We start from the raw sequence: 26,878 nt of genomic DNA on the forward strand, positions 1-26,878 counted from the left end.
AAATCTTTTTTTTTGCGTTTCTGTTGTGTTTTTACCTTTCTTGAAATAATAAAACATAATATGCCAAAAATGTTGTTTTTCTTCCATCATCAATATTAAAATGGCTACACAAAAATTCACCAGTTTTGATAAGTCTTTTTTTCTTTTCTTTTTTTATGTTTTAAAATAAATTTATTTATTTTTGGCTGTGTTGGGTCTTCGTTGATGCGCATGGGCTTTCTCTAGTTGTGGCGAGCAGGGGCTACTCTTTGTTGCGGTGTGCGGGCTTCTCATTGTGGTGACTTCTCTTGTTGCGGAGCATGGGCTCTAGGCGCGTGGGCTTCAGTAGTTGTGGCTCGTGGGCTCTAGAGCGCAGGCTCAGTAGTTGTGGCTCACGGGCTTAGTTGCTCCACGGCGTGTGGGATCTTCCCAGACCAGGGCTCGAACCCATGTCCCCTGCATTAGTGGGCGGATTCTTAACCACTGCGCCACCAGGAAAGTCCCGATAAGTCTTTTTTTAAACGCACGCTGATATGACAGCTGTCACAATACAATCTAACAAAATTGTTTCGAATGAAGTTAAAGACAGCTAAGTGCTACTATAGCCATCTTATGGAAAAAACCAAACGAACTTTTTGGCCAATCCAATATTAACTTATTTTCTTAAGATATATTCCCCAAAATGGCATCCCAATACCTTTTAACTCCTTTCACCTTCTTCACTTACCCCCCACCTATTGTCTCTAGCAACCACCAATCTCTTCTATGTATCTATAAGCTGGTTTGTTTTGTTTTAGATTCCAAATATGAGTAAGATCATACAGTATTTGCCTTTCTTTGTCTGACTTATTTCACTTAGCATAATGCCCTCAAGGTCCATCCATGTTGTTGCAAATGGCAAGGTTTCATTCTTTTTTATGGCTCAATAATATACCATTGTGTGTGTGTGTATACACACACTATATGTATACACACTATATATATGTATACACACTATATATATGTATACACACACACACACACACACACCTTTATCCATTCATCCATCACTGGACACTTAGGTTGCTTCCATATCTTGGCTATTGTAAGTAACGCTGCAATGAACGGGGGGTGCATATATCTTTTCAGGTGAGTGTTTTTGTTTTCTTTAGATAAATGCCCAGACTTGGAATTACTGTATGATATGGTAGTTCTATTTTTAATTTTTTGAGGATCCTCCATACCATTTTTTATAATAGCTGCACCAGTTTACATTCTCACCAACAGTGCACACGGGGTTCCCTTTTCTCCACATTCTCACCAGCACTTGTTATTTGCCTTTTTGATAATAGCCATTCTAACAGATGTGAGGTGGTACCTCATTTTGGTTTTGATTTGCATTTCCCTGATGATTGGTGACGTTGATCACCTTTTCATGTAACTGTTAGCCATCTGTATGTCTTCTTTGGAAAAATGTCTATTCATATCCTCTGCCCATTTTTAAATTAGATTTTTTTTTTTTTTTGCTGTTGAATTGTATGTGTTCTTTATATATTTTGGATATTAACCCCTTATCAGATATATAACTTGCAATTATTTTCTCCCATTCAGGGGTTGCCTTTTCATTTGTTGATGGTTTTCTTTGCTATGCAGTAACTTTTTAGTTTGATATAGTCTCACTTGTTTATTTTTACTTTTGTTGCCTTTGCTTTTGGTGCCAGATTAAAAAAGTCATCTCCAAGACCGATGTCAAGGAGCTTACTGCCTATGTTTTCTTCTAGGAGTTTTATGGTTTCAGGTCTTCCATTCAAGTCTTTAATACATTTTGAGCTAATTTTGTAAATGGTGTAAGACAGTGGTCCAGTTTCATTCTTTTGCATGTGGCTGTCCCATTTCCCCAGCACCATTTATTGAAGAGGCTTCCCTTTCCCCATTGTATATTTCTGGCTCCTTTTTCATAAATTGATTGACCATATATGCATGGGTTTATTTCTATTCTGTTGATCTGTGTGTCTATTTTTATGCCAATCCCATACTGTTTTGATTACTATAGCTCTGTAACATAGTTTGAAATCAGCAGGTTATGCTTCCAGCTTTCTCAAGATTGCTTTGGCTATTCAGGGTCTTTTGTGGTTCCATGCAAATATTTCGATTGTTTGTTCTGTTTCCATAAAAGATGCCATTGGAATTTTGATAGGGATTGCATTGAATCTGTATATTGTTTGGGGTAGTATGGACATTTTAACCATATTGATTCTTCCAATCCATGAGCATGAAATATCTGTCCATTTACTTGTATCTTCAATTTCTTTCATTAATGTCTCAGTTTTCAGTGTACAAGTCTTTCACTTCCTTGGTTAAATTTATTCTTAGGGTTTTTTTTTTTTTGATGCAATTATAAATGGGATTATTATCTTAATTTCTCTGGTGGTTGCAGAATTCTGTTTTTAACATCTGCCTTTCTCTCCTTCACATCCCACTCTGCAGAGGTAGCTTTTGTTTAACTATAGCCAGTCTGTCTTCTTCCAGACATCTCTATACACAAATGTGAATATTTAATTTTTTTGCAAATGGGATCAGTACTACCTCTTTGCATCTTGCCTTTTCCACTTAAGATTATACTGTGGACATCTGGACATATGTGCACGTTCAGTATACATAAAGGTTTACCTCATCCTTTTATTAGCTGCATAGTATAGAGTTACCTTGATTTTTAATCTGTTACGTTTTTCTCTGTTAGAACCAATACTGCAGTGAACACCTTCATACGTTTTCTTGTACTCTTGTGTGAATGAGCCTGTAGGGTAGGTTCATTAACATGAGACTACCAGGTCAAAGGGTATGCAAGCTTTGCAGTTTGATGTATATTGCCACTTGCCTTCTGAAAAGGTGGAACCAATTTTTACTTCCATTCAGTGTCTTGAGAATGACTGTTTTCCTCCACCCACATTAACTTTCTATGTAAACAATATTTTTAATCCTAGCCATTCTGATAAATAAAAAATAACTTCACACTATGATTTTGATTTTTTTCATTGTAAGTAAGGTTGAGTATCTTTTTTATATTATATTGGCTATACTTAGTTTTTGTGAATTGCCTTTTTATTTCATTAACCTGTAATTAAATTATATTAAGGAAATCAGCATTCTTTTTACATAACTAGGAAATATATTTCCCAGTTTTCTGTTATGTGACTTCGTAAATGGTATTTTGTACTGTACTGATTTTTAATTTTGTATATTCAGATTTATCACATTTTTATGGTTTCTAAGATTACAAAATACTTACTCCACATAAACATTTTTCTAACATTTTTCTCTAATACTTTTATAGTTTAAAAATACTTTCATGGTTTACTTTTTGTATTTAAATCTTCCATTTATCTGGAATTACATTTTTTTATGAAATGAGTTAGAGATTCAGCTTTATTTTTTCCCCTGATGGCTAACCAGTTGTCCCAACATCATTTATTAAATAATTTATCTCTCCTCACTTTTATTGTGTACTAAATTCCCGTATGTATTTGAATCCATACCCTGGGTGTACAGATATCCAGCATAAACAGCACAAATACAGCAGATAATATTCTCAAAAAACAGGATGTATGTAGTCATAATCAGTACTGACTGGTGGTTTGCTACTTGTTGACACCTTGAGGCAAAGAATAAAAAGTACCCACATTCTTAAGACAATGGCATGCAAGCTAATAAAGAGCAGCTATTTCAATTTATATGCAGGGTTTGTTTTTCCTCACATCGGTAACCCAGCAATTTATTAGATCACAACCTTCTAGCCAGGAACTCATTTTGGTTTCTCATTTAATCTTAGGCATTTCTGGTCTCATAAAAGCTGTTAAGTAATAATAATGTTGAACACTTAAATTGTACTTTTCATCCCTAAGTTCTATCTAAACATTAACTAATTAAATGCATTGATGAAAGGAAGGGATTTGCAGACTTCTTCAGGAAAACTGATATCTGGTTGCACACCTGGGAGGGGATGATTCCTAAAAAGCATTAACTCCCTCTTTGAATGGTGCTCAGCGAGCAGAGGAATAAAAAGCTGGTGACATTATTTCACTTCTTTTGAAAATTTCCTTGGGTATCTTCTAATTAGTCTGGTTAAACTCACCTTTTATCTATCTCCCCAGATATTTCCTTTCTACATTCCTGGGGGTATTCAACAAGCTTCTTTTGATGTTTTCCCTGTCTGTTAATCACAAAATCATAGAATCTTCAAGCTGAGAGAAATCCTTACTGATCATCTAGTTTTGAATAACTTAGTATGATCACTTTATTTTGTAGATGAGGAAACTGAGGCATGGAGAAGTTAAGTGACTTATTAATAAGGTCAGACAGCTTAGTGGAGACAAAACTGAGAATAGAAGCCAAGATGTCTAGCTCCCATTTCAGATCTAAATCGGCTTCAATCCTTTTTTTTTTTTCCCCTCTTTGTGATCATCTGAATTGCTTTTCCCTTTTCTTTTTTTTTTTGTGGTACGCGGGCCTCTCACTGTTGTGGCCTCTCCCGTTGCGGAACATAGGCTCTGGACGTGCAGGCTCAGCGGCCATGGCTCACGGGCCCAGCCGCTCCGCGGCATGTGGGATCTTCCCAGACCAGGGCACGAACCCATGTCCCCTGCATTGGCAGGCGGACTCTCAACCACTGTGCCACCAGGGAAGCCCGCTTTTCCCTTTTCTTTAACTTTTTTTTTTTTTTAACTCCACCCTTTCTGTACTTCTTCCCTTCTTTCTGCCTTTTATGTCTCTCCTAACCCTTAGTGGGTCGGTCATTCCCTTAGATGATCAGGGAATACTGCTCCTATTTCTCCTCTATTTCTCTATCCCTTTAAACATGGGGTCTTTTGTTGTTTTTCTGTTAAGATGTCCTCCATTGGCTTCTACTCAGGTCCTCTCTGAAAAGCTGTATTTCTTCAATTTCTCCCACATACATGCATTCGGGGAGTTGCTTTGTTTTGCTTTGGTTTTTTCCAGCTGTAATTGCTTCTTCCTTTAATTAAATTACTTCTCTAGTTTTGGTAAATAGCCTAGGGTTTAAGTTGATGTTAAGTCCATTTTCGTCACAGAATTTCATGTTACTTTAATCGATGAATTTCCCAGTCATTCACTCAATAATAAGAATCATACTCCATGTTCAGAAATTCACACAAGATGTGACCACTTAAGAGAATTTTCATACAAGTAGTAAGTATGTTGGACAATAAATCTTTACATAAGCCAAAGACAAATCCAGTTCAGATCAGGACTGTGGGAGTAAACCTGGACCAGACTGTGCATCTTGTTTCCAGGCAGGGACTGAGTCAGTTTAGAAGTCCTCCATTTCTATATGGTGGATCAGTGGGCATCCAGTGACCTCAGGATTCTCGGGCTGCGCTCTGACCCTAGATGCCCTCAGAAAGGCCCCTTCCTAGAGTAGTGCAGGGTGCTTAAGGGGGTGGACAGGTATCTGACATAGCCCAGCTGGGTGATCTTAGACAGCTCACATCACCTCTCTTGGCCTTAGTTCTCTCATATATTAAGTAAGGAAGCTGAGTTAAGGAAACCACTTAGAGCCTTTCCTTGTTTACTATTCAGTGAGTAATAACGACATAACTAGGGCCAAAATGAATAGTAGAGACCTAAATACGATTTATTTTCGACACATAGCTAATTAACTCAATAGAGGAGTAAGATTCTGCTGACCATACCATGAGAATTTTCTGGAACTGTCTCAATTTAAAATATTTTAATCTATTTTCCCCTCAATAATACTTATGCACTTATATGAGACCATGTGGCCTGCTTTGGGGCTCAGAATATGTGGGCCACGTAATTGTACTTACTGTTTGCAAATGCTTCTACTGAAGTTTCATGAGGTTGTGGCTTCAAGAGGCCACACCCCTTGAGGCACTTTCCATAGTGCAGAAAAACTGAAATAGGCCCCTTCCTGTATATATTTTTTTTTTTAAAAAAAATAAATTTATTTATTTATGGCTGTGTTGGGTCTTCATTGCTGCGTGCAGACTTTTCTAGTTGTGGCGAGCAGGGGCTACTCTTTGTTGTGATGCGTAGGCTTCTCACTGCGGTGGCTTCTCTTGTTGCAGAGCATGGGTTCTAGGCACACAGGCTCAGTAGTTGTGGCTCATGGGCTCTAGAGCACAAGCTCAATAGTTGTGGCGCATGGGCTTAGTTGCTCTGCAGCATGTGGGATCTTCCTGGACCAGGGCTTGAACCTGTGTGCCCTGCACTGGCAGGTGGATTCTTTTTTTTCTTTTTTTTAATTAATTTATTTATTTTGGCTGTGTTGAGTCTTTGTTGCTATGCGTGGGCAGTTGTGGTGAGCAGGGGCTACCCTTCGTTGCGGTGCTCAGGCTTCTCATTGGAGTGGCTTCTCTCGTTGCAGAGCACGGGTCTAGGCACACGGGCTTTAGTAGTTGGATGCAGGTTCAGTAGTTGTAGCTTGTGGGCTCTGGAGCACAGGCTCAGTAGTTGTGGCTCACGGGCTTAGTTGCTCCACGGCATGTGGGATCTTCCTGGACCAGAGCTCGAACCCGTGTTCCCTGCATTGGCAGGTGGATTCTTAACCACTGCGCTACCAGGGTAGCCCCGGCAGGCTGATTCTTAACCATTGCACCACAAGGGAAGTCCCCCCATATACTTTTGTGAATAAGAAATTTATGTTCTTGGGCTCAGCTTTACCATTCAGCCATTGGAGAAAATTGAAATTCGTTTATCTTTTATTCCCTGAGATAGTTTCCATCAGGAAGCAAAATATAATTTGATAGGAATGGTGATGACCACTTACAGATCTACCCAATTATACTAACCCAGATTAAATTATCACATAGTTTCCAATATCTAAGTAGAAATTGTCACCTTTGGGAGAGGATCAGATAAGAGCTAATTGGTGACATCATAATCCACCCTCAGTGAAGTATTTGATTAGCCAAAATCTTAGTCCTGTTAGAACAGTCCCGTAATGGAAAAAGAAGGGTGTGGAGCAGCTAATTAGAGAAGACACAGTTTTCTGTTTATATACAAACATCCCAGCATTAAGCCATGATAAGGAGCTCAAAGGCTAATTATGGGGAAATGCGGTTTTAACAAACTTTTTGAAATAAGAAAATTCCCTATGCTTTTTATTTTCTATTTTTGAGCAAAATAATGTGGTAGTATGCTTTTTATTTTCTATTTTTAAGAATTTATTATTAAAAGGAGTAAAATTTAGTTAACTAGACTTACTGTGGTGATGACTTTACAGTGTATACAACTATCGAATCATGACATTGTACACCTGAAACTAATATAATGTTATATGTCAATTTAAAAAAAAGTGAAATTTAGAATTGAATGAGAACTCAGAATATTATTGCTGTGGTTTAGGTTTTCAAACTTGGGCAGACTCCATAGGCTGTTTTTCTTACCTCTCCAGGAACTCACCTGGCCTAGATCACTAGACATCACTGTCCCCACCTGTTAATGCTGAGAAATGACACTCAGAGAGAAAATAGTGAGTGCAGCCTTTCATAGTCCTCTGGCCAAGCAAATGCAACCTAAATTATATTTGAAATCCTTTTACAATGCGTGACAATTTTGATTCTTCTACTAGTAACCAGGCTAGCTTGTTACTAGTGAGTGGCAGGTGGCTTTATTTAACATGAATGGGGTCTCTTGGTTAGACTTTCAGAGGAGGGGCCATTTGTCAAGTGCAGCAGCCCTCTTCATCAACGTATTGCCAACAGTTGTCCAGAATCTAGATGTTACACAATGGCTGAGGAATGCCTGTATTGAAATGGAAGGTAACTTGACAAATCAGGGGGAAGGAATTCGTCGATGCATAAATTCAATGAGAAAGAGCTTTTTCTTTCTTGTTTCTTGTCCAAGTCCCCAGTGCTCTGTCCCTCTCCCCCTGTAGATTTTGAATTTTGTGGTGGTGCTGAGGGAGTGAAGGTAACAGACATAAAAGAATCATTTGTGCCCTTTTCCCAATCCCACAGATTTCTATTGGCTACAGACCTTGAACATGACACTGCAATTTCCTGGTGCCACACATGAGTAATAAGCAGCTGTTTCTGAAACTGTGGTTTGGAGAAGGCAGCACTAGGTTATTTTTTAACTTAATTGTAATTTTCGATTGGTCTGCAAGAAAGCAAATCAAATAAAGTCTGTTGTCTTAGTCTGCAAGAAAGCCATAGGCCTCAAATTCCAATGCTGACCATCTTGACCAGAATAGAAGAGGGGGGAAAATGTGTGTATCCCTGAGCTGGAAGTTCGACCAGGCAGCTTTCATGGGCTGCTGTCACACAAGAAGCATAAGCATATTTGGTATATTTGTCAGTTAGCTGGATCATGGAGAGTGATAAATTTGACTATTCCTTGAGTTCTAGAAGTACCTGAAATGATAGAGTGAAAAGAATTTGTAGAGAGACTGCAAAAGACAAAGAGAGAAAAATCTTTAAGATACCAGCTTGATAGTGCATTTTGTCTTTATCCTACAGTGCAATAAAAGGACACAATTTTAAGTTACAAACGGAAGTGTGCATTCTTTGAACACCAGGTCAGTATGATACCTCTGGAATAGTCATATATGCAACACTCCCAAATTAAGTGAATCAGACTAGGATTTTCCTTAATACAAGAAATTAAGTTTAATGGAAAACAGAAACAAACTCTTTCACCCTATTTTGGACATATGCCTTTTCTCAAAGAGATAAGGCAATTTGGTATACAGAAAAGGTGAGGGAGACTGAGGAGATGGACAAAGAGCTACATGTGTTTTCTGCTAATTACTTTGTCATGATTTTGTTCACGTAGAGAGACACTTTGGGGAAAATAACTAAACCAGGGATAACCAAACCTCATCTCAGAGGTCTGTTTCATTAGCACCTACAGCATATCCAAATGACCACCTGGTTAACGGAAACTATCAGCCTTCTAACGCTAAAGATGAATGGCCTTGGGGCTTCCCTGGTGGCGCAGTGGTTGAGAGTCCGCCTGCCGAGGCAGGGTACACGGGTTAGTGCCCCGGTCCGGGAGGATCCCACATGCCGCGGAGCGGCTGGGCCCGTGAGCCATGGCCGCTGAGCCTGCGCGTGCGGAGCCTGTGCTCCGCAACGGGAGAGGCCACGACAGTTGAGAGGCCCGCGCACAAAAAAAAAAGATGAATGGCCTTGTGACTTGTGATGGACTCATATAAAGTTATATTAACCTGTGACCAGGAAAAAAAAGAGTGAAAAAGAGGGGCTCCTTGGGCTTTGGTCTTCTTTGAGGCTGCCATCTTCCTGTTGTTTGTGGTATATGGTCCCAACCTTAAGTCTCCACCAAGATGGCTAGGAAGTAGGAGTGAAAAGCATGATTCTTGAGGGCAGGAGGAGATGGTGGGAGGCAAGACACTTGATTTCTTTTTAAGTAGTTATCCCAAGATATATCTGCTTTTTGAAAAGAACCCTAGGAGATGTCACACCTGGAGCCTGCTTCTCTTAGTGATGAAACCTCTAGACCAGAAGCCGGAAGAGCTTCCCAGTGCTGCTAGTTGTGATATTCAAAGACAAGATTTAAACCTTCCAAATATACCTTTACCCCTTGAAATGTATCAGTATAAAGTTTTTTTTCTATAATATGAAAGAAATGTTTGTCAATTCTAAAATAAACTTATAGAATATTACCTCACTTTTCTGGAGGAAAAACTTCCAGCAGCTTCAGCCCTTTGGAACATGGCCCTGAACCTCAGCTGACAAATAGGAAGAGCAGTTACTCAAGTATAAAGAAGCAGAAAGGGTCTCTGAAGAGCTGCACTGCCACCAAGTCCATGTGTTCTTCGTGCTCCTCCCTAAATCGCACAGCAGAATGATTCAACATGTTGTGACACAACAGTAGCACAAAGCTATGACTGCTACAGCCAAGGAAGAAGACTGGAAAGCATCCTCAGGCAGTCATCAGGAACTTAGGTGCCTGACGATTTACACTCTCTTAGGTTGCTCCGTATAAAACTGCCATTTGTATAGGTAAAGTCACCATTATACTTTTATAGGTAAGATCACCATTTTATAGGTGGTATCTCCATTTTTATATTTTCAATCTATAGTTGGACAAGCAAAACAATCACATGTTAAACAATAGCAAAAAATACAAAGGAACATCGATTTATATTAAATTATGTGATGTAAAAATAAATTATATGAAGCCCAAGAGATCCATGGCAGGTTAAGTAGCCAGAGATGGCTCTCCAGATCACGCCAGAATAGATCTGAGCCTTAAAGCCTGGGTGAAGTTTAAATAAGTGTTAAGAGAGGAAGTGAAAGGAAAGTAGAGGAAATACATGGGTGAAGGCACAGGAGCAAGAACAAGCATATTCTACACCGGGGAAGCTTTCCTCGCAATGGAACATACATATGAAGAAACGGAAAATGAATTTGGATAGATGGTGTGGAATCAGCTTATGGAGACACTCATATACCAGGCAAAATGTAAGCTGCAGTTTTGTCTAGTTCACACTTGTATCAGTAACTGAGAATAGTAACTCAATGTAATTTTCTGACATGAACGAATGAAGAGTTTTTACCAATGATAAAATAAGAATTCAACCAAAGGTTTGAGGGAGGAGATGACACACAATGAAAGTGATGTCTAAAACTGACTAGTATATATGCTGGATGGATCAAAGGAAAAAGACGATTATCCAGAAATAAAACCGGAAGATTATTTCATTAATCTAGAGAGGGGTGATAAAAGCTTGAGATAGGATGGGAAGAAGACTTACACTAGGGACATTTAAAAGAGAATCAGTGTGAACCTTGAAACTTATGCTAAGTGAAAGAAGCCAGTCATAAAAGACCACATATTATTCTATTTACATGAAATATCCAGAGTAGGTAAATCTATAGAGACAGAAAGTAGATTATTGGTTGCCTAGGGCTTGGGGGATGGGTTAGGGAGAAAACACTAGTGACTGCTAATGGGTATGGGGATTTGGGGAAAAGTTGATGAAATGTACACAACTCTGAATAAACTAAAACATGTTCGAGTGTAGACTCTAAATAGGTTAATTACATGTTATGTGAACTATATATCAATAAAGCTGTTATTTAAAAAAGAGAAAGAGAGGGGCTTCCCCAGTGGCACAGTGGTTAAGAATCCACCTGCCAATGCAGGGGACACGGGTTTGAGCCCTGGTCCGGGAAGATCCCACATGCTGCAGAGCAACTAAGCCCGTGCGCCACAACTACTGAGCCTGCACTCTAGAGCCCACGAGCCACAACTACTGAAGCCCACACACCTAGAGCCCGTGCTCCGCAACAAGAGAAGCCACCGCAATAAGAGGCCTGCACACCGCAATGAAGAGTAGCCCCTGCTCGCCACAACTAGAGAAAGCCCACGTGTAGCAACGAAGACCCAACCCAGCCAAAAATAAATAAATAAAATTTTACAGATAAATAATTAAATAAAAAGAGAAAGGGAATCAATAGAACGTGGTGCATGACAAGATGTGTGTTTGATGAAGAAAATGAATCATTCACTGTAGACTCTATATAGTTTGATTTCATTGAAATAACAAGACTGTCCACTAATACCATTATTATTTAATATTGTTTTAGGAGTGCTGCATGATTCAATAAGACATAAAACATGAAAGGAAGGGACCAGATTATTTCCTTCAGAAAACCCAAAAGAATCACCTAAAAATGATAGGCATTCATGCACATTTAGTAATATAGTATATGAGATGGACACAAATATCAGTATATTCTAATACACCAGCACTAGCTGATAAGAAAAAATATTATACAAAAGTTTAACCTTAAAATAACTTAATTAACAACTGTGAGTGGCTTACACTGTGGAGAACAGTATGGAGGTTCCTTAAAAAACTAAAAATAGAATTACCATATGACCCAGCAATCCCACTACTGGGCATATACCCAGAGAAAACCATAATTCAAACAGACACATGCACCCCAGTGTTCACTGCAGCACTATTTACAATAGCAAGGACAAGGAAGCAACCTAAATGCCCATCGACAGATGACTGTATAAAGAAGATGTGGTACATATATACAATGGAATATTACTCAGCCATAAAAAGGAACAAAATTGGGTCATTTGTAGAGACGTGGATGGACCTAGAGATTGTCATACAGATTGAAGTTAAGTCAGAAAGAGCAAAACAAATATCATGTATTAATGCATATATGTGGAATCTAGAAAAATGGTACAGATGAACCAGTTTGCAGGGCAGAAATAGAGACACACATGTAGAGAACAAATGTATGGACACCAAGAGGGGTGGTGGGGGTGGGGGTTGTGGGATGAATTGGGAGACTGGGATTGACATGTATACACTAATATGTATAAAATGGATAACTAATAAGAACCTGCTGTATAAAAAATAAAATTAAATTTTAAAAAAAGTGGCTTATACAAAGGAAAAAAACAAATTTGTATTATTAATAAATGAAGATTTAATAAAATAGAGATAGGGAGACTAAATGTTGTGAAGATATCAATTCCCAAATTAATTTTTAAAAGCTTATTAAAATATCCAGATAGGAATAAATAAAAATAACCGGCACTGTAAATTTGGTGAAATATTTCAAAAGCCTTCAAAATGTTCATACCCCTTACGCTTTGTACCAAGAAAATCTTCTAGATAAAGAAAAACTTTATGTACAAGATGCCCCAATCTTCTCTTTTAGATCCTAGATGATAACTCTCATGTCTTCCTTAAGGTGTTCTCTTCTCATCCTCGGTTCCTTAAAACAACCTTTACTCACCTGGTTTCCAGACCAGGTGAGTTCTATATCCTGATGTTTTCCCCTAAATGGACTATAGTTTGTTAGTGCCTCTCTTTAAATGTGTCATTTTGGTTGTTTAGAAAAGAGTAAAATAAGTAAAACAAAACTCAGCTAAAGTATTGTTACCACAATTTATAAATAACCCCGTTGGGTATATGATTTGGTAGTGGTTATTTCTTAGAAAGTGTATATCATGTGTTGCTATTAGGAACACACTTTCCTGGGGTTGATTGGAGTTAATGGTCCTTGAGAAAACATAAATAAAAGGAGGTCTTATCTATGGCTTTTTAAAGGTAATGGGGAGGAGAATAAATTTTAAAATGGTGGAAAATGTGCTTGCTTGACTCAAAAAAAAGAAAAAAAGCCAGCATAATTTCTACCGCCTTTATTAAGAAAAAAAAACAACACCCTTATAAAGTAGTAAACCTGGTTCTTCTGTTCCATTTCTGCATCAATACAAAAATAATATACATTGCTTTTAAAAATGCCAAAACAACCATATACAAGGTGAAAGACGTGCTTTTCCAACTTGTTCCCTTCCCTAGATTTAACCATTATATTCATTTTTAAAACATCATGAGATTATTCAATAGTGATGTTCATAAACCACTTTAGTTTTTATCTCCAGTATTATGTATAGCTTGATTTTTTGCAAAATACATTATTAATTTTTTAAAATTTTATTGAAGTATAGTTGATTTACAATGTTGTGTTAATTCAGTTTTACATATATATATTCTTTTTCATTATGGTTTATCACAGGATATTTTTCTCCACACCCTCTCCAGCATTTATTTGTAGACTTCTTAGTGATGGCCATTCTGACTGGTGTAATATGGTCCCTCAATGTAGTTTTGACTTGCATTTCTCTAATAATTAGCGATGATGAGCATCTTTTCATGTGCCTATTGGCCATCTGTATGTCTTCTTTGGAGAAATGTATGTTTAGATCTTCTGCCCATTTTTTGATTGGGTTTTGTTTTTGTTTTTTTTGAGTTGTATGAGCTTTTTGTATATTTTGGAAATTAAGCCTTTTTTGGTCGCATGATTTGCAAATATTTTCTCCCAGTCCATAGGTTGTCTTTTCATTTTGTTTATGGTTTCATTTGTTGTGCAAAAGCTTATAAGTTTGATTAGGTACCACTTGTTTATTTTTGCTTTTATTTCTGTTGCCTTGGGAGACTGACCTAAGAAAACATTGGTACGATTTATGTCAGAGAATGTTTTTGCCTGTGTTCTCGTCTAGGAGTTTTATGGTGTTATGTTTTATATTTAAGTCTTTAAGTCATTTTGCATTTATTTTTGTGTATGGTGTGAGGGTGTGTTCTAATTTCATTGATTTGCATGCGGCTGTCCAACTTTCCCAGCACCACTTGCTGAAGAGACTGTCTTTTCCCCATTGTATATTCTTGCCTCCTTTGTTGAAGATTAATTGACCGTAGGTGTGTGGGTTTACTTCTGGGCTCTCTATTCTGTTCCATTGATCCATATGTTTGTTTTTGTGCCAATACCATGCTGTTTTGAATACTGTAGCTTTGTAGTACCCAAATCCTTTGGGTAGTATTGTCATTTTAACAATATTAATTCTTCCAATCCAAGAGCATGGGATAGCTTTCCATTTCTTTGAATCATCTTCAGTGTCCTTTATTAAGGTTTTGTAGTTCTCAGTATGTAAGTCTTTCACCTCCTAGGTGGGGTTTATTCCTAAGTATTTTATTTTATTTTTGATGTGACTTTAAAAGGGATTGCTTGTTTACATTCTCTTTCACATATTTCATTGTTAGTGTAAAGAAATTGCAAAATACATTATTACATTACTTGTAGTCTTTTTTTGTATTATCAGCTATTACTATTTGTTCACCTTGGCCTTCTTATATCTCTTTAAATATGATTTACTGCTCTCAGATGTTATTTTTATGTAAAATTATCATTTTAACTGTGATTCACTTGAAAGTATCCATTTCTAGCTCTTTCCAAATTAAATTTAATCTTCGTTTTTTTCTTATATCAAAATCAGCATGCATATGCATATGCATCAATGAGAAAGAAATAAAGGCAAATTTTATCTTGTTAGTGTATGAACTGCCAAAGTCTTTGAAGCCCGTGCAGTATTAGTTAAGTGAGGAGGGCTCTGATGGACCATTGGCTCCAAACTCACGGATGTTTGCAGGCCAGCAGGTGAGGGGACTGTGGGAGGCAGGCAGACTCAAGACACTGTGGCCTCGCGGGGACAAGTGTCAGTTGAAGAGCACGTGCCTCGGCAGGAGCAAGCAGCCTCTACTCACAGCTGGGATCATCATCGTGTTGGAATTCAGGCCTAGTTTTTCCAGATCTAATGATTTTCCAAAAGAAGCCAAAAATCTGGAATTTTATGTGAAACCTTCCAATTATTAAATTGGCTTATTTTCTTTTAAACACTAAAAGATTTTTTTTTAAATCTTGAGGCTAAATATAGCACTCAGACTGCGAAATTGCAGCTTCTGTGTATTCTTATAATTATCAGCAGCAAGAGAAACCTATTTTCCACATTTGTTACATGTTCTTAGGGGAGATAGAGAAAAAACTATTCTATTAACTCATCAGAAAACAGATATTATTGCATGTACAACATAAAATACTACATTAGTACTTACCCTATATGTTTTCAGTCTATTTTGGGAAATCGACCACACTGCTCTTATACCGCACGATAACTGTCAAGTTAGTCTGTGAAAGTAGGGTTCCCCATTTGTTGGTCCTCAGTCCTCTACAGCACACTACAAAAAAAAGAGGAATACGAAAGAAATTTCAACATCTTCATTTTCCAACCTCCAGTGGTTTAAGCCAGAGAGTTCTTTTGGAGTGAAAATACTATGTCTTTTCTTTCTCAGAGTTGCTGAGAAATTATAATTAGAGGTTTTCCTGTTGTGTAAAGGAAAGGAATTCCTCCTGCATCTGCAAGACTTCTCAACAAATTTGCTTCTTCCCTGTTCCATTTCTCTTTCTGCAGGTGATAGAGGGAAAGCTGGCTCCGTTCTTGGGCAAGGTCATTAAATTTGCCGCCTCACATGTGTACAGCTGCAGTCTTTGTAGCCAGAAGGGGTTCATCTGTGAAATCTGTAACAATGGAGAGATCCTCTACCCTTTTGAGGATATTTCAACAAGCAGGTACACAATCTCTTGTCTTATAAAAGTATACCTGAATATGTCACATGCAGTGTTATTGGGCCAGAGCCGGCCAGCTTCTAGTTGAGTACTGTATCTGTCTCGTCCTCTGTATCAGATTTCCCTTATTCCTGGAGATCATTTTTAACCCTTTGGTTTCCTGTATTTATTTCCAACTCATCTTGCTACCTTTATCCAGAATGAGGTAACAAAGTTGCATAGCCTAGCTCTGCATTATTAGGTAACAAAGAATGTTCAGATTCAATTTTAGAATGAAGATGGGGAAGGAAGAATCCTCACAACCATCCCAGGTCAAGTGATAGGCAATGGAAATCACAGTCGCAGAGGAAGACCAAAACTGGATTGGCCACTAGGAAGAAAACCAGAGGACACTGATGAACAGCCCTCTGGCTCACCACATGCTCTTCTGCATAAATGCACTGCAGTGTAGTGATGAAAGTTTTAGGACCCAAAGGACAGAAAAGTGGGAGTTCACGTGGGATTATTTTTCTAACCAAAGTAATATTTGGGTATCGTCACTTCCATTGATTGATGGACGATTTTTTCCCCAGCCTAAGAGCGGGGTTTTTCCTGTCACTTTTACTGAGTCATAAAATGATGCATATCACATTTCCTTTCATCCCAAAAGCATAACAGAAGTATACATTGTATGTATGTGCACTGGCTTCTTTGGGCACGAATGTCACGGCTCATTTCCCACCCTGCTGGGCTCACTTACTCTGTGGTTCAGAGTAGAAGGTGAGGCACATAGCCAGGGAGGGTTGAAGCGTGTGTAGTAGAGCTAAGATATTAAGAGTTGACTCAGCCCTTCTGGCCTCTTCTTAAATGCAGAGGCTATTTGTAAACATCCAGGCCCCACACACAGAAAGACAAGACACATAAACACAAGACCCACACACACACACATGCACACACTCCAGCCTCCAGTTTCCTGAGTACAGGTATTTAGCTAATAATCTAAAGATTATATACTTCTAAAAATGTATACCATACAAAAACTTGTATACAAATGCTCGTAGCAACAGTATTGATAATAACCAAAAACTAGAAACAATATAAATGCCTATCAGCTGATTACTGGATAAACAAAATGTGACATATACCCACAGTGGAATATTATTCAGCCTAAAAAGGAATGAAGTATATGCTGCAACGTGGATGAACCTTGAAAACATTATGCTGAGTGCAAGAAACCAGACACAAAAGGCCACATATGTTCCATTTATAGGAAGTGTTCCAAATAGGCAAATCCATAGAGATAGAAAGTAGATTAGTAGTTGCCTAGAGCTTGGTGAAAGGGGAAAAGGGAGTAAGTACTAATGGGTATGGATTTCTTTTGGGAGTGATGAAAATGTTCTAGAATTAGATAATGGTGATGGTTACACAGTCTTGTGAATACAATAAAAAGCAGTGAATTTTATGCTTTAAAAGAGTGAATTATACTGCAATAAAAATATTTAATAAAAAAATAAAAATTAAATTTAAAAAATGTTTCCAACTGAATAAACCATATATTCTGGGCCATAAAAGAAGTCTCAGTAAATTTAAAAAGATTGAAACCATACCAAATATGTTCTCTGACACATGGAATTAAGATATCCAGTAGAAAAAAAAAATCTGGGAAACCCCAAAATATTTGGAAATTAAATAATACACTCTAAAAACTCATGGGTCAAAGAAGAAATCCACCACAAGAGAAATTTTAAAAATATTTGTAAATGAATGAAAATGAAATACAAAATATCAAAATGTATGGAATGCAGCTAAAGTAGTGCTCTGAGTGAAATTTATGGCTATAAACACCTATATCAGAAAAGAAGAAAGAAGTTCTCAAATTAATAATCTAAAATTCCACTTTAAGAAATGAGATAATGAAGAGCAAAATAAATCCAAAGCAAGCAGGAGGAAGGAAAGGATAAAGATTAGAGCAGATATCAATGAAGTAAAAAACAGAAAAGCAGTAGATTGATGAAACCACAAATTAGTTCTTTGAAAAGATCAACAGGGACTTCCCTGGTGGTCCAGTGGTTAAGAATCCACCTTCCAATGCAGGGGATGCAGGTTCGATCCCTGGTTGGGGGACTAACAAACATCCCACACGCCACAGGGCAACTAAGCCTGTGCACCACAACTACTGAACACATGAGCCATAACTAGTGAGCCCACATGCCGAAACTGCAGAGCCCTCGCACTCTGGAGCCTGTGAGCCACAACTACAGAGCCCATGCACTCTGGCTCCCATGCACCACAACAAAAGATCCCGTGTGCTGCAACTAAGACCCAACTCAGCCAAAAATAAATAAATATTTTTTAAAAATATATCAACAAACTTGATAACCCTTTAGGTAGGCTGACCAAGAAATTAAGAGAGAAGACATGGATTCCCAAAATCAGTAATGAAAAAGCATACAGCAATTTAAAAAATTTTAAAGAGATAGTATAAACAACTTCATGCCAACAAGTTAGACAACTTAGATAAAATGGATAAATTTCTGGAAAGACAAGTTACCAAAACTGACTCAAGAAGAAATAGAAATATGAATAGACCTACAAGAAATTGAAATAGTAATCTTAAATTACTTTAAATCTTCCCATGAAACAGTTGGATGGCTTCACTGGTGAATTTTGTTGAATATTTAAAGAAATAATACCATCCTTTACACAGTGATAAAGAGGGGCATTACAATAATGATAATGGGGTCGATTCTTCAAAAAGACATAACAATCCTTAGTGTGTATGAACAAAGAGTCAAAATACATCAGACAAAAACTGATAGAACTACATGGAGAAACAGATGAATTCACTGTTCTATTTATATATGTACACTATTATAGTTACAGACTTCACCACCACTCTATCAGTAACTGATAGATCCAGTAGGCAGAAAATCAGTGAGCATATAGTTAAACTGAAAAGCACTATCAACCAAGTGAATCTAATTGACATCCATGTCAATTCATGTGGTTCATCCAACAACAACAGAATTTGCATTCTTCTCAAGTTCACATGGAATATTTACCAAGAGAGACCATATTTTGGGCCATAAAACACATCTGGACAAATTTTAAAGAATAAAAATTATGCAAAGTATGTTCTCAGACCATAATGAAATTAAACTAGTATTTCATAACAGAAAGATACCTGGAAAATACCTACATATTAGAAGATTAACAGTATACCTTCAGAGACAGCAGAAGCAAGAAGAACTACAATCCTGCAGCCTGTGGAATGAAAACCACATTCACAGAAAGAAAGACAAAATGAAAAGGCAGAGGACTATGTACCAGATGAAGGAACAAGATAAAACCCCAGAAAAACAACTAAATGAAGTGAAGATAGGCAACCTTCCAGAAAAGGAATTCAGAATAATGATAGTGAAGATGATCCAGGACCTCAGAAAAAGAATGGAGGCAAAGATCGAGAAGATGCAAGAAATGTTTAACAAAGACCTGGAAGAATTAAAGAACAAACAAACAGATAAACAATAAAATAACTGAAATGAAAAAATACACTAGAAGGAATCAATAGCAGAATAACTGAGGCAGTAGAACGGATAAGTGACCTGGAAGACAGAATGGTGGAATTCACTGCTGCAGAACAGAATAAAGAAAAAAGAATGAAAAGAAATGAAGACAGCCTAAGAGACCTCCGGGACAACATTAAATAAACCAATATTCACATTGTAGGGGTCCCAGAAGGAAAAGAGAGAGAGAAAGAACCCCAGAAAATACTTGAAGAGATTATAGTCGAAAACTTCCCTAACATGGGAAAGGAAATAGCCACCCAAGCCTAGGAAGTGCAGAGAGTCACAGGCAGGATAAACCCAAGGAGAAACACGCTGAGAGACATAGTGATCAAATTGACAAAAATTAAAGACAAAGAAAAATTATTAAAAGCAACAAGGGAAAAATGAGAAATAACATACAAGGGAACTCCCATAAGGTTAACAGCTGATTTCTCAGCAGAAACTCTACAAGCCAGAAGGGAGTGGCACGATATATTTAAAGTGATGAAAAGGAAGAACCTACGACCAAGTTTACTCTACCCAGCAAGCATCTCGTTCACATTTGACAGAGAAATCAAAAGCTTTACAGACAAGCAAAAGCGAAGAGAATTCAGCAACACCAAACCAGCTCTACAACAAATGCTAAAGGAACTTCTCTAAGTGGGAAACACAAGACAAGGACCTACAAAAACAAACCCAAAACAATTAAGAAAATGATAATAGGAACATACATGTTGACAATTACCTTAAATGTGAATGGATTAAATGCTCCAAGCAAAAGACAGAGGCTTGCTGAATGGATACAAAAACAAGACCCATATATATGCTATCCACAAGAGACTCACTTCAGACCTAGGATCACATACAGACTGAAAGTGAGGGGATTGAAAAAGATATTCCATGCAAATGGAAATCAAAACAAAGCTGGAGTAGCAATACTCATATCAGATAAAATAGACTTTAAAATAAAGAATGTTACAAGAGACAAGGAAGGACACTACATAATGATCAAGGGATCAATCCAAGAAGAACATATAACCATTATAAACATATACGCACCCAACATAGGAGCACCTCAATACATAAGGCAAGTGCTGACAGCCATAAAAGGGGAAATCAACAGTAACACAATAATAGTAAGGGACTTTAACACCCACTTTCACCAATGGAAAGATCATCCAAAATGAAAATAAATAAGGAAACACAAGCTTTAAATGACACAATAATCCAGATAGATTTAATTGATATTTATAGGACATTCCATCTGAAAACAGCAGATTACACTTTCTTCTCAAGTGCACAGGGAACATTCTCCAGGATAGATCACATCTTGGGTCACAGATCAAGCCTCCGTAAATTTAAGAAAACTGAAATCATATCAAGCGTCTTTTCTGACCACAACACTATGAAATTAGAAATAAATTACAGGGAAAAATACATAAAAAACACAAACACATGGAGGTTAAACAATATGTTACTAAATAAACAGGAGATCACTGAAGAATTCAAAGAGGAAATCAAAAAATACCTAGAGACAAATGACAACAAAAACACAACGATCCAAAACCTATGGGATGCAGCAAAAGCAGTTCTAATAGGGAAGTTCATAGCAATTCAAGCTCTCTTCAAGAAACCAGAAAAATCTCAAATAAACAATCTAACCTTACACCTAAAGGAACTAGAGAAAGAAGAACAAACAAAATCCAAAGTTAGTAGAAGGAAAGAAATCATAAAGATCAGAGCAGAAATAAATGAAATAGAAACAAAGAAAACAATAGCAAAGATCAATAAAACTAAAGGCTGGTTCTTGGAGAAAATAAACAAAATTGATAAACCTTTAGTCAGACTCATCAATAAAAAGAGGGAGAGGACTCAAATCAATAAAATTAGAAATGAAAAAGGAGAAGTTACAATGGACACTGCAGAAATATAAAGCATCATAAGAGACTAGTACAAGCAACTCTATGACAATAAAATGGGCAACCTGGAAGAACTGGACAAATTCTTAGAAAGGTATAACCTTCCAGGACTGAACCAGGAAGAAATAGAAAATATGAGCAGACCAATCACAAGTAATGAAATTGAAACCGTGATTAAAAATCTTCCAACAAACAAAAGCCCAGGACCAGATGGCTTCACAGGTGAATTCTATCAAACATTTAGAGAAGAGCTAACACCCGTCCTTCTCAAACTCTTCCAAAAAATTGCAGAGGAAGGAACACTCCCAAACTCATTCTATGAGGCCACCATCACCCTGATACCAATATCAGACAAAGATACTACAAAAAAAGAAAATTACAGACCAATATCACTGATGCATATAGATGCAAAAATCCTCAACAAAATACTAGCAAACAGAATCCAACAACACATTAAAAGGATCATACACCATGATCAAGTGGGATTGATTCCAGGGATGCAAGGATTCTTTAATATACACAAATCAATCAATGTGATACACCATATTAACAAATTGAAGAATAAAAACCATATGATCATCTCAATAGATGCAAAAAAAGCTTCTGACAAAATTCAACACCCATTTATGATAAAAACTCTCCAGAGGGTGGGCATAGAGGGAACCTACCTCAACATAATAAAAGCCATATACAACAAACCCACAGCAAATGTCATTCTCAATGGTGAAAAACTGAAAGCATTTCCTCTAAGATCAGGAACAAGACAAGGATGTCCACCCTCGCCACTCTTATTCAACATAGTTTTGGAAGTCCTAGCCATGGCAATCAGAGAAGAAAAAGAAATAAAAGGAATACAAATTGGAAAAGAAGAAGTAAAACTGTCACTGTTTGCAGATGATGTGATACTATACATAGGTCATCCTAAAGATACCACCAGAAAACTACCAGAGCTAATCAATGAATTTGGTAAAGCTGCAGGGTACAAAATTAATGCTCAGAAATCTCTTGCATTCCTATACACTAAGAACAAAAGATCAGAAAGAGAAATTAAGGAAACAGTCCCATTCACCATTGCAACAAAAAGAATAAAATACCTAGTAATAAACCTACCTAAGGAGGTAAAAGACCTGTACTCAGAAAACTACAAGACACGGATGAAAGAAATTACAGATGATACAAACAGATGGAGAGATATACCATTTTCTTGGATTGGAAGAATCAGTATTGTGAAAATGACTATACTACCCAAATCAATCTACAGGTTCAGTGCAATCCGTATCAAATTACCAATGGCATTCTTTACAGAACTAGAAAAAAAAAAATTTAATTTGTATGGAGACACAAAAGACTCCGAATAGCCAAAGCAATCTTGAGGGGAAAAAACAGAGCTGGAGGAATCAGACTCCCTGACTTCAGACTATACTACAAAGCTACAGTAATCAAGACAATATGGTACTGGCACAAAAACAGAAATATAGATCAATGGAACAGGATAGAAAGCCCAGAGATAAACCCACGCACCTATGGTCAACTAGTCTATGACAGAGGAGGCAAGGATATACAATGGAGAAAAGACAGTCTCTTCAATAAGTGGTGCTGGGAAAACTGGACAGCTACATGTAAAAGAATGAAATTAGAACACTCCCTAACACCATACACAAAAATAAACTCAAAATGGATTAAAGACCTAAATGTAAGACCAGACACTATAAAACTCTTAGTGGAAAACAGAGGAAGAACACTCTTTGACATAAATGACAGCAAGATTTTTTTTGACCCACCTCCTAGAATAATGGAAATAAAAACCAAAATAAACAAATGGGGCCTAATGAAATTCAAAAGGTTTTGCACAGCAAAGGTAACCATAAAGAAGATGAAAAGACAACCCTCAGAATGGGAGAAAATATTTGCAAATGAATCAAAAGACAAAGGATTAATCTCCAAAATATATAAATAGTTCATACAGCTCAGTATTAAGAAAACAAACAACCCAATCCAAATATGGGTAGAAGACCTAAATTGACATTTTTCCAAAGAAGTCATACAGGTGGCCAAGAGGCATATAAAAAGCTGCTCAACCTCACTAATTATTAGAGAAATGCAAATCAAAACTCTAGTGAGGTATCACCTCACACTGGTCAGAATGGGCATCATCAGAAAATCTACAAATAAGAAATGCTGGAGAGGATGTGAAGAAAAGGGAACCCTCCTGCACTGTTAGTGAGAATGTAAATTGATACAGCCACTATGGAGAACAGTATGGAGGTTCCTTAAAAAACTAAAAATAGAATTACCATATGACCCAGCAATCCCACTACTGGGCATATACCCAGAGAAAAACATAATTCAAAAAGACACATGCCCGCCAATGTTCATTGAAGTAGTATTTACAATAGCCAGGTCACGGAAGCAACCTAAATCCCCATCGACAGATGAATGGATAAAGAAGATGTGGTACATATATACAATGGAATATTACTCAGCCATAAAAAGGAATGAAATTGGATCATTTGTAGAGACGTGGGTGGACCTAGAGACTGTCATACAGAGTGAAGTAAGTCAGAAAGTGAAAAACAAATATCGTGTATTAACACATATATGTGGAATCTAGAAAAATTGTACAGATGAACCAGTTCGCAAGGGAGAAATAGACACAGATGTAGAGAACAAACGTATGGACACTAAGGGGGGAAAGCAGGGGGCCAGGGCGGGGAAGCGGGTGTTGGGATGAATTGGGAGATTGGGCTGAGATATATACACTAATATGTATAAAGTAGATAACTAATAAGAACCTGCTGTGTTAAAAATAGAATAAAGTAAAAATTTTTTTTAAAAAACCAATATACCTTCAAGTAACAGATGAGTTTATACCTTTACATTCACATAAAAACCTGCACATGGGTATTTATAGCAGCTTTATTCCTAATCACCCAAAACTGGAAACAACCAAGTTGTCCTTTAATAGGTGGATGGATAAATGAACTGTGGTATAGGCATACAGTGCAGTGTTATCCAGGGATAAAAGAAATGAGCTATTATGCCACAAAAGGACATGGAGGAAACTTAAATGCCTATAATTGAGTGAAAGAAGCCAATCTGAAAAGGCTACGTACTATATGATTCCAAATCTGTGATGTTCTGAAAAAGGCAAAACTATACAGATGGTAAGAAAATCACTGATTACCAGGGGTTTGAGAGGGGGTAGGGAGGGACAAATAGGTGAAGCACAGGAAATTTTTAGGGCAGTGAGATTATTCTATATGATTCTGTGATAGGGCACACATGACATCATACATTTGTCAAAACTCACAGAGCTGTACAACACAGAATGAACCTTTATTTAAACTGCAGACTTCAGTTAATAATATGTCAATATTGGTTCATTAATTGTAACTGACATACCACACTAATGCAAGATGTTGATAATACGGAAAACTCAGGGAGAGGCGGTACTAATACAGGAACTCTGTACTATCTACTCAATTTTTCTGTAAATCTAAAACTGTCCTAAAAATTAAAATCTATTAAAATAAAACAATTCATTTAGCTGAACATTTGACTCAAAGATCAAGGCTGAAAAATTTTCATAAACTTTATTAGAACGATTTTATATTTACAGAAAAATCACAAAGATAGTACAGAGAGTTCCTTTATACCTCACACCCAGTTATGTTAGTATGGTACATTTGTTACAATTCATGAACCAATATTGATACATTATTATTAGCCAAAGTCCATAGTTTTTTTTTCCAGTTTCCTTAGTTTTTACCTGGTGTCCTTTTCTGTTCCAGAATATCACCTTACATTTAATTGTCACATCACCCTAGGCTCCTTGGCGGTGACAGTTTCTCAGGCTTTGTTTTTATGACTTTGACAGTTTTGAGGGGTACTGGTCAGGTATTTTGTAGAATCCCTCTATTGGGATATACGTGTTGTTTTTCGTATGATTACACTGGGTTCTGTGGGTCTGGGAGGAAGAATACAGCAGCAGTGTCATTTTCATCATATCATATCATGGGTATGTACTATGAAGACTGATCACTGTAGTCTTTGTGTCAAGTGTCTCCACTTTAAAGTTACTCTTCTTTCCGCCACCCACTCCATCCCCCTTCCATACTTTCCTTCTGGAAGGAAGTCAGTATGTTCAGCCTACACTTAAGCAGTGGGGAGTTATACCCCATCCCTTTGTGAGTGCAGTATGTACAAAATTATTTGGAATTCTTCTGCATAAGAGATTTGTTTCTTCCCCATTTATTTCTTCAATTATTTACTCATGTCAATATGGACTCATGCATAGTTATTTTATACTTTGGGTTATAATCCAATACCACTTTATTTTGTTACTCAAACTGTTCTGGTTTTAGCCATTTAATAACTCTTTCAGTTGGCTTCTGTGTCCCTTTGGCATATCCCAATGATTATGGGGTTTTTGGTTTTGAGCATTTCCTTACTTTCTGGCACTGTCAGATGCTCCAGGCTCATCTTATATAATTCCTGCCCTAATCCTAGAAGCAGCCGTTTCTCCAAGGAGCCCTGGTTCCTTTTAATAGAGAATATTAGAAACCAAGATCAGGGTGCTGGTATGCACACATTTTTAAAGCCTCAGTCCCAGGACTTGTCCCTTGCAGGGACAGAGGTACTCCCCTCTCACTGCACATCAGAATCTCCTGTGAGACCTGGCTTCTTTAAATCCCCAGAATCTGTATCTTCAAAGACTCCCCATGCGATTCTAAGTCACATTCAGAAGGAAAAGATCCCTCCTGTAAAATATCTGTGGTCATGATCAGAGGTGCTGGATTCTCACAAGCAAAACGACCACATTAGCACATCTATGGGCTCATAGGGCCTTTACCCAGTAGGAAAGAATACATAGCTAGTTAGAATGCTCTGTTTCTCCCTTGGTCAGATGCAGTTCTCCAAGCTTGCACAAATGTCTGAGTCCGAAGGAGCTCTGACCTGCCTTCCTGGAATTCCAGGTGGATAATACTTTCCAGGAGCCTGTTGCGCTTTCCCATCGTGTTCAGTTTCCAGTTAAACACTGGGAGTGGCTTGTACACATCAATGGAAAAGAACAAAAAGAAACACTAGTAAAAGATTTACTGAAGGAAAACTTTAATCAGAAATAGAGTTGCAGATTTAAAACATATCTATAAAGATGTACTGAATAAATAAATGTGGGTAAATAAAAGTAAATTTGAATTGTGGGATAAATTTTTAAATCTATGCATAATTGAAATCTTTATGGATGAAGTAGTGATGCATTGGATTTACTTCAGAATAATCTGATGGTGGGAGAAAGGCGATAAATATAGGTGAAAGAGATAGATAATTGTTGAAGCTAGGTGCTCGGTACACAGGGGTTTATTATACTATCCTCTCTACTTCTGAATATGTTTGAAATTTTCCATAATAAAATACCTTTTAAAATTCTGTATGTGAAAATCCTAGAAATTTAGTATTTAGTGAATTTGTTACCACATCCTTGACCATCTTACTAAATTCAGCACCTCTGCACCCTCCGAACTATATTTAATGTCCT

At 37.3% G+C, this 26,878-nt stretch overlaps 1 protein-coding gene across 1 annotated transcript in view; it reads left to right on the forward strand.

The window, feature by feature from the left end:
• Positions 1–26,878, forward strand: part of PLEKHM3 (pleckstrin homology domain containing M3) — a gene marked incomplete at its 3' end in the record, with an annotated part of 181,701 nt that overhangs the window by 136,583 nt on the left and 18,240 nt on the right. The window contains exon 7 of the mRNA XM_082658307.1: positions 15,739–15,896. Coding sequence (XP_082514433.1) covers positions 15,739–15,896 — 158 coding nt within the window. The remainder of the gene's footprint in view (positions 1–15,738; positions 15,897–26,878) is intronic.

The sequence above is a fragment of the Grampus griseus genome, assembly GCF_964374135.1.
Source record: "Grampus griseus genome assembly, chromosome: 7".
Taxonomy (NCBI): domain Eukaryota; kingdom Metazoa; phylum Chordata; class Mammalia; order Artiodactyla; family Delphinidae; genus Grampus; species Grampus griseus.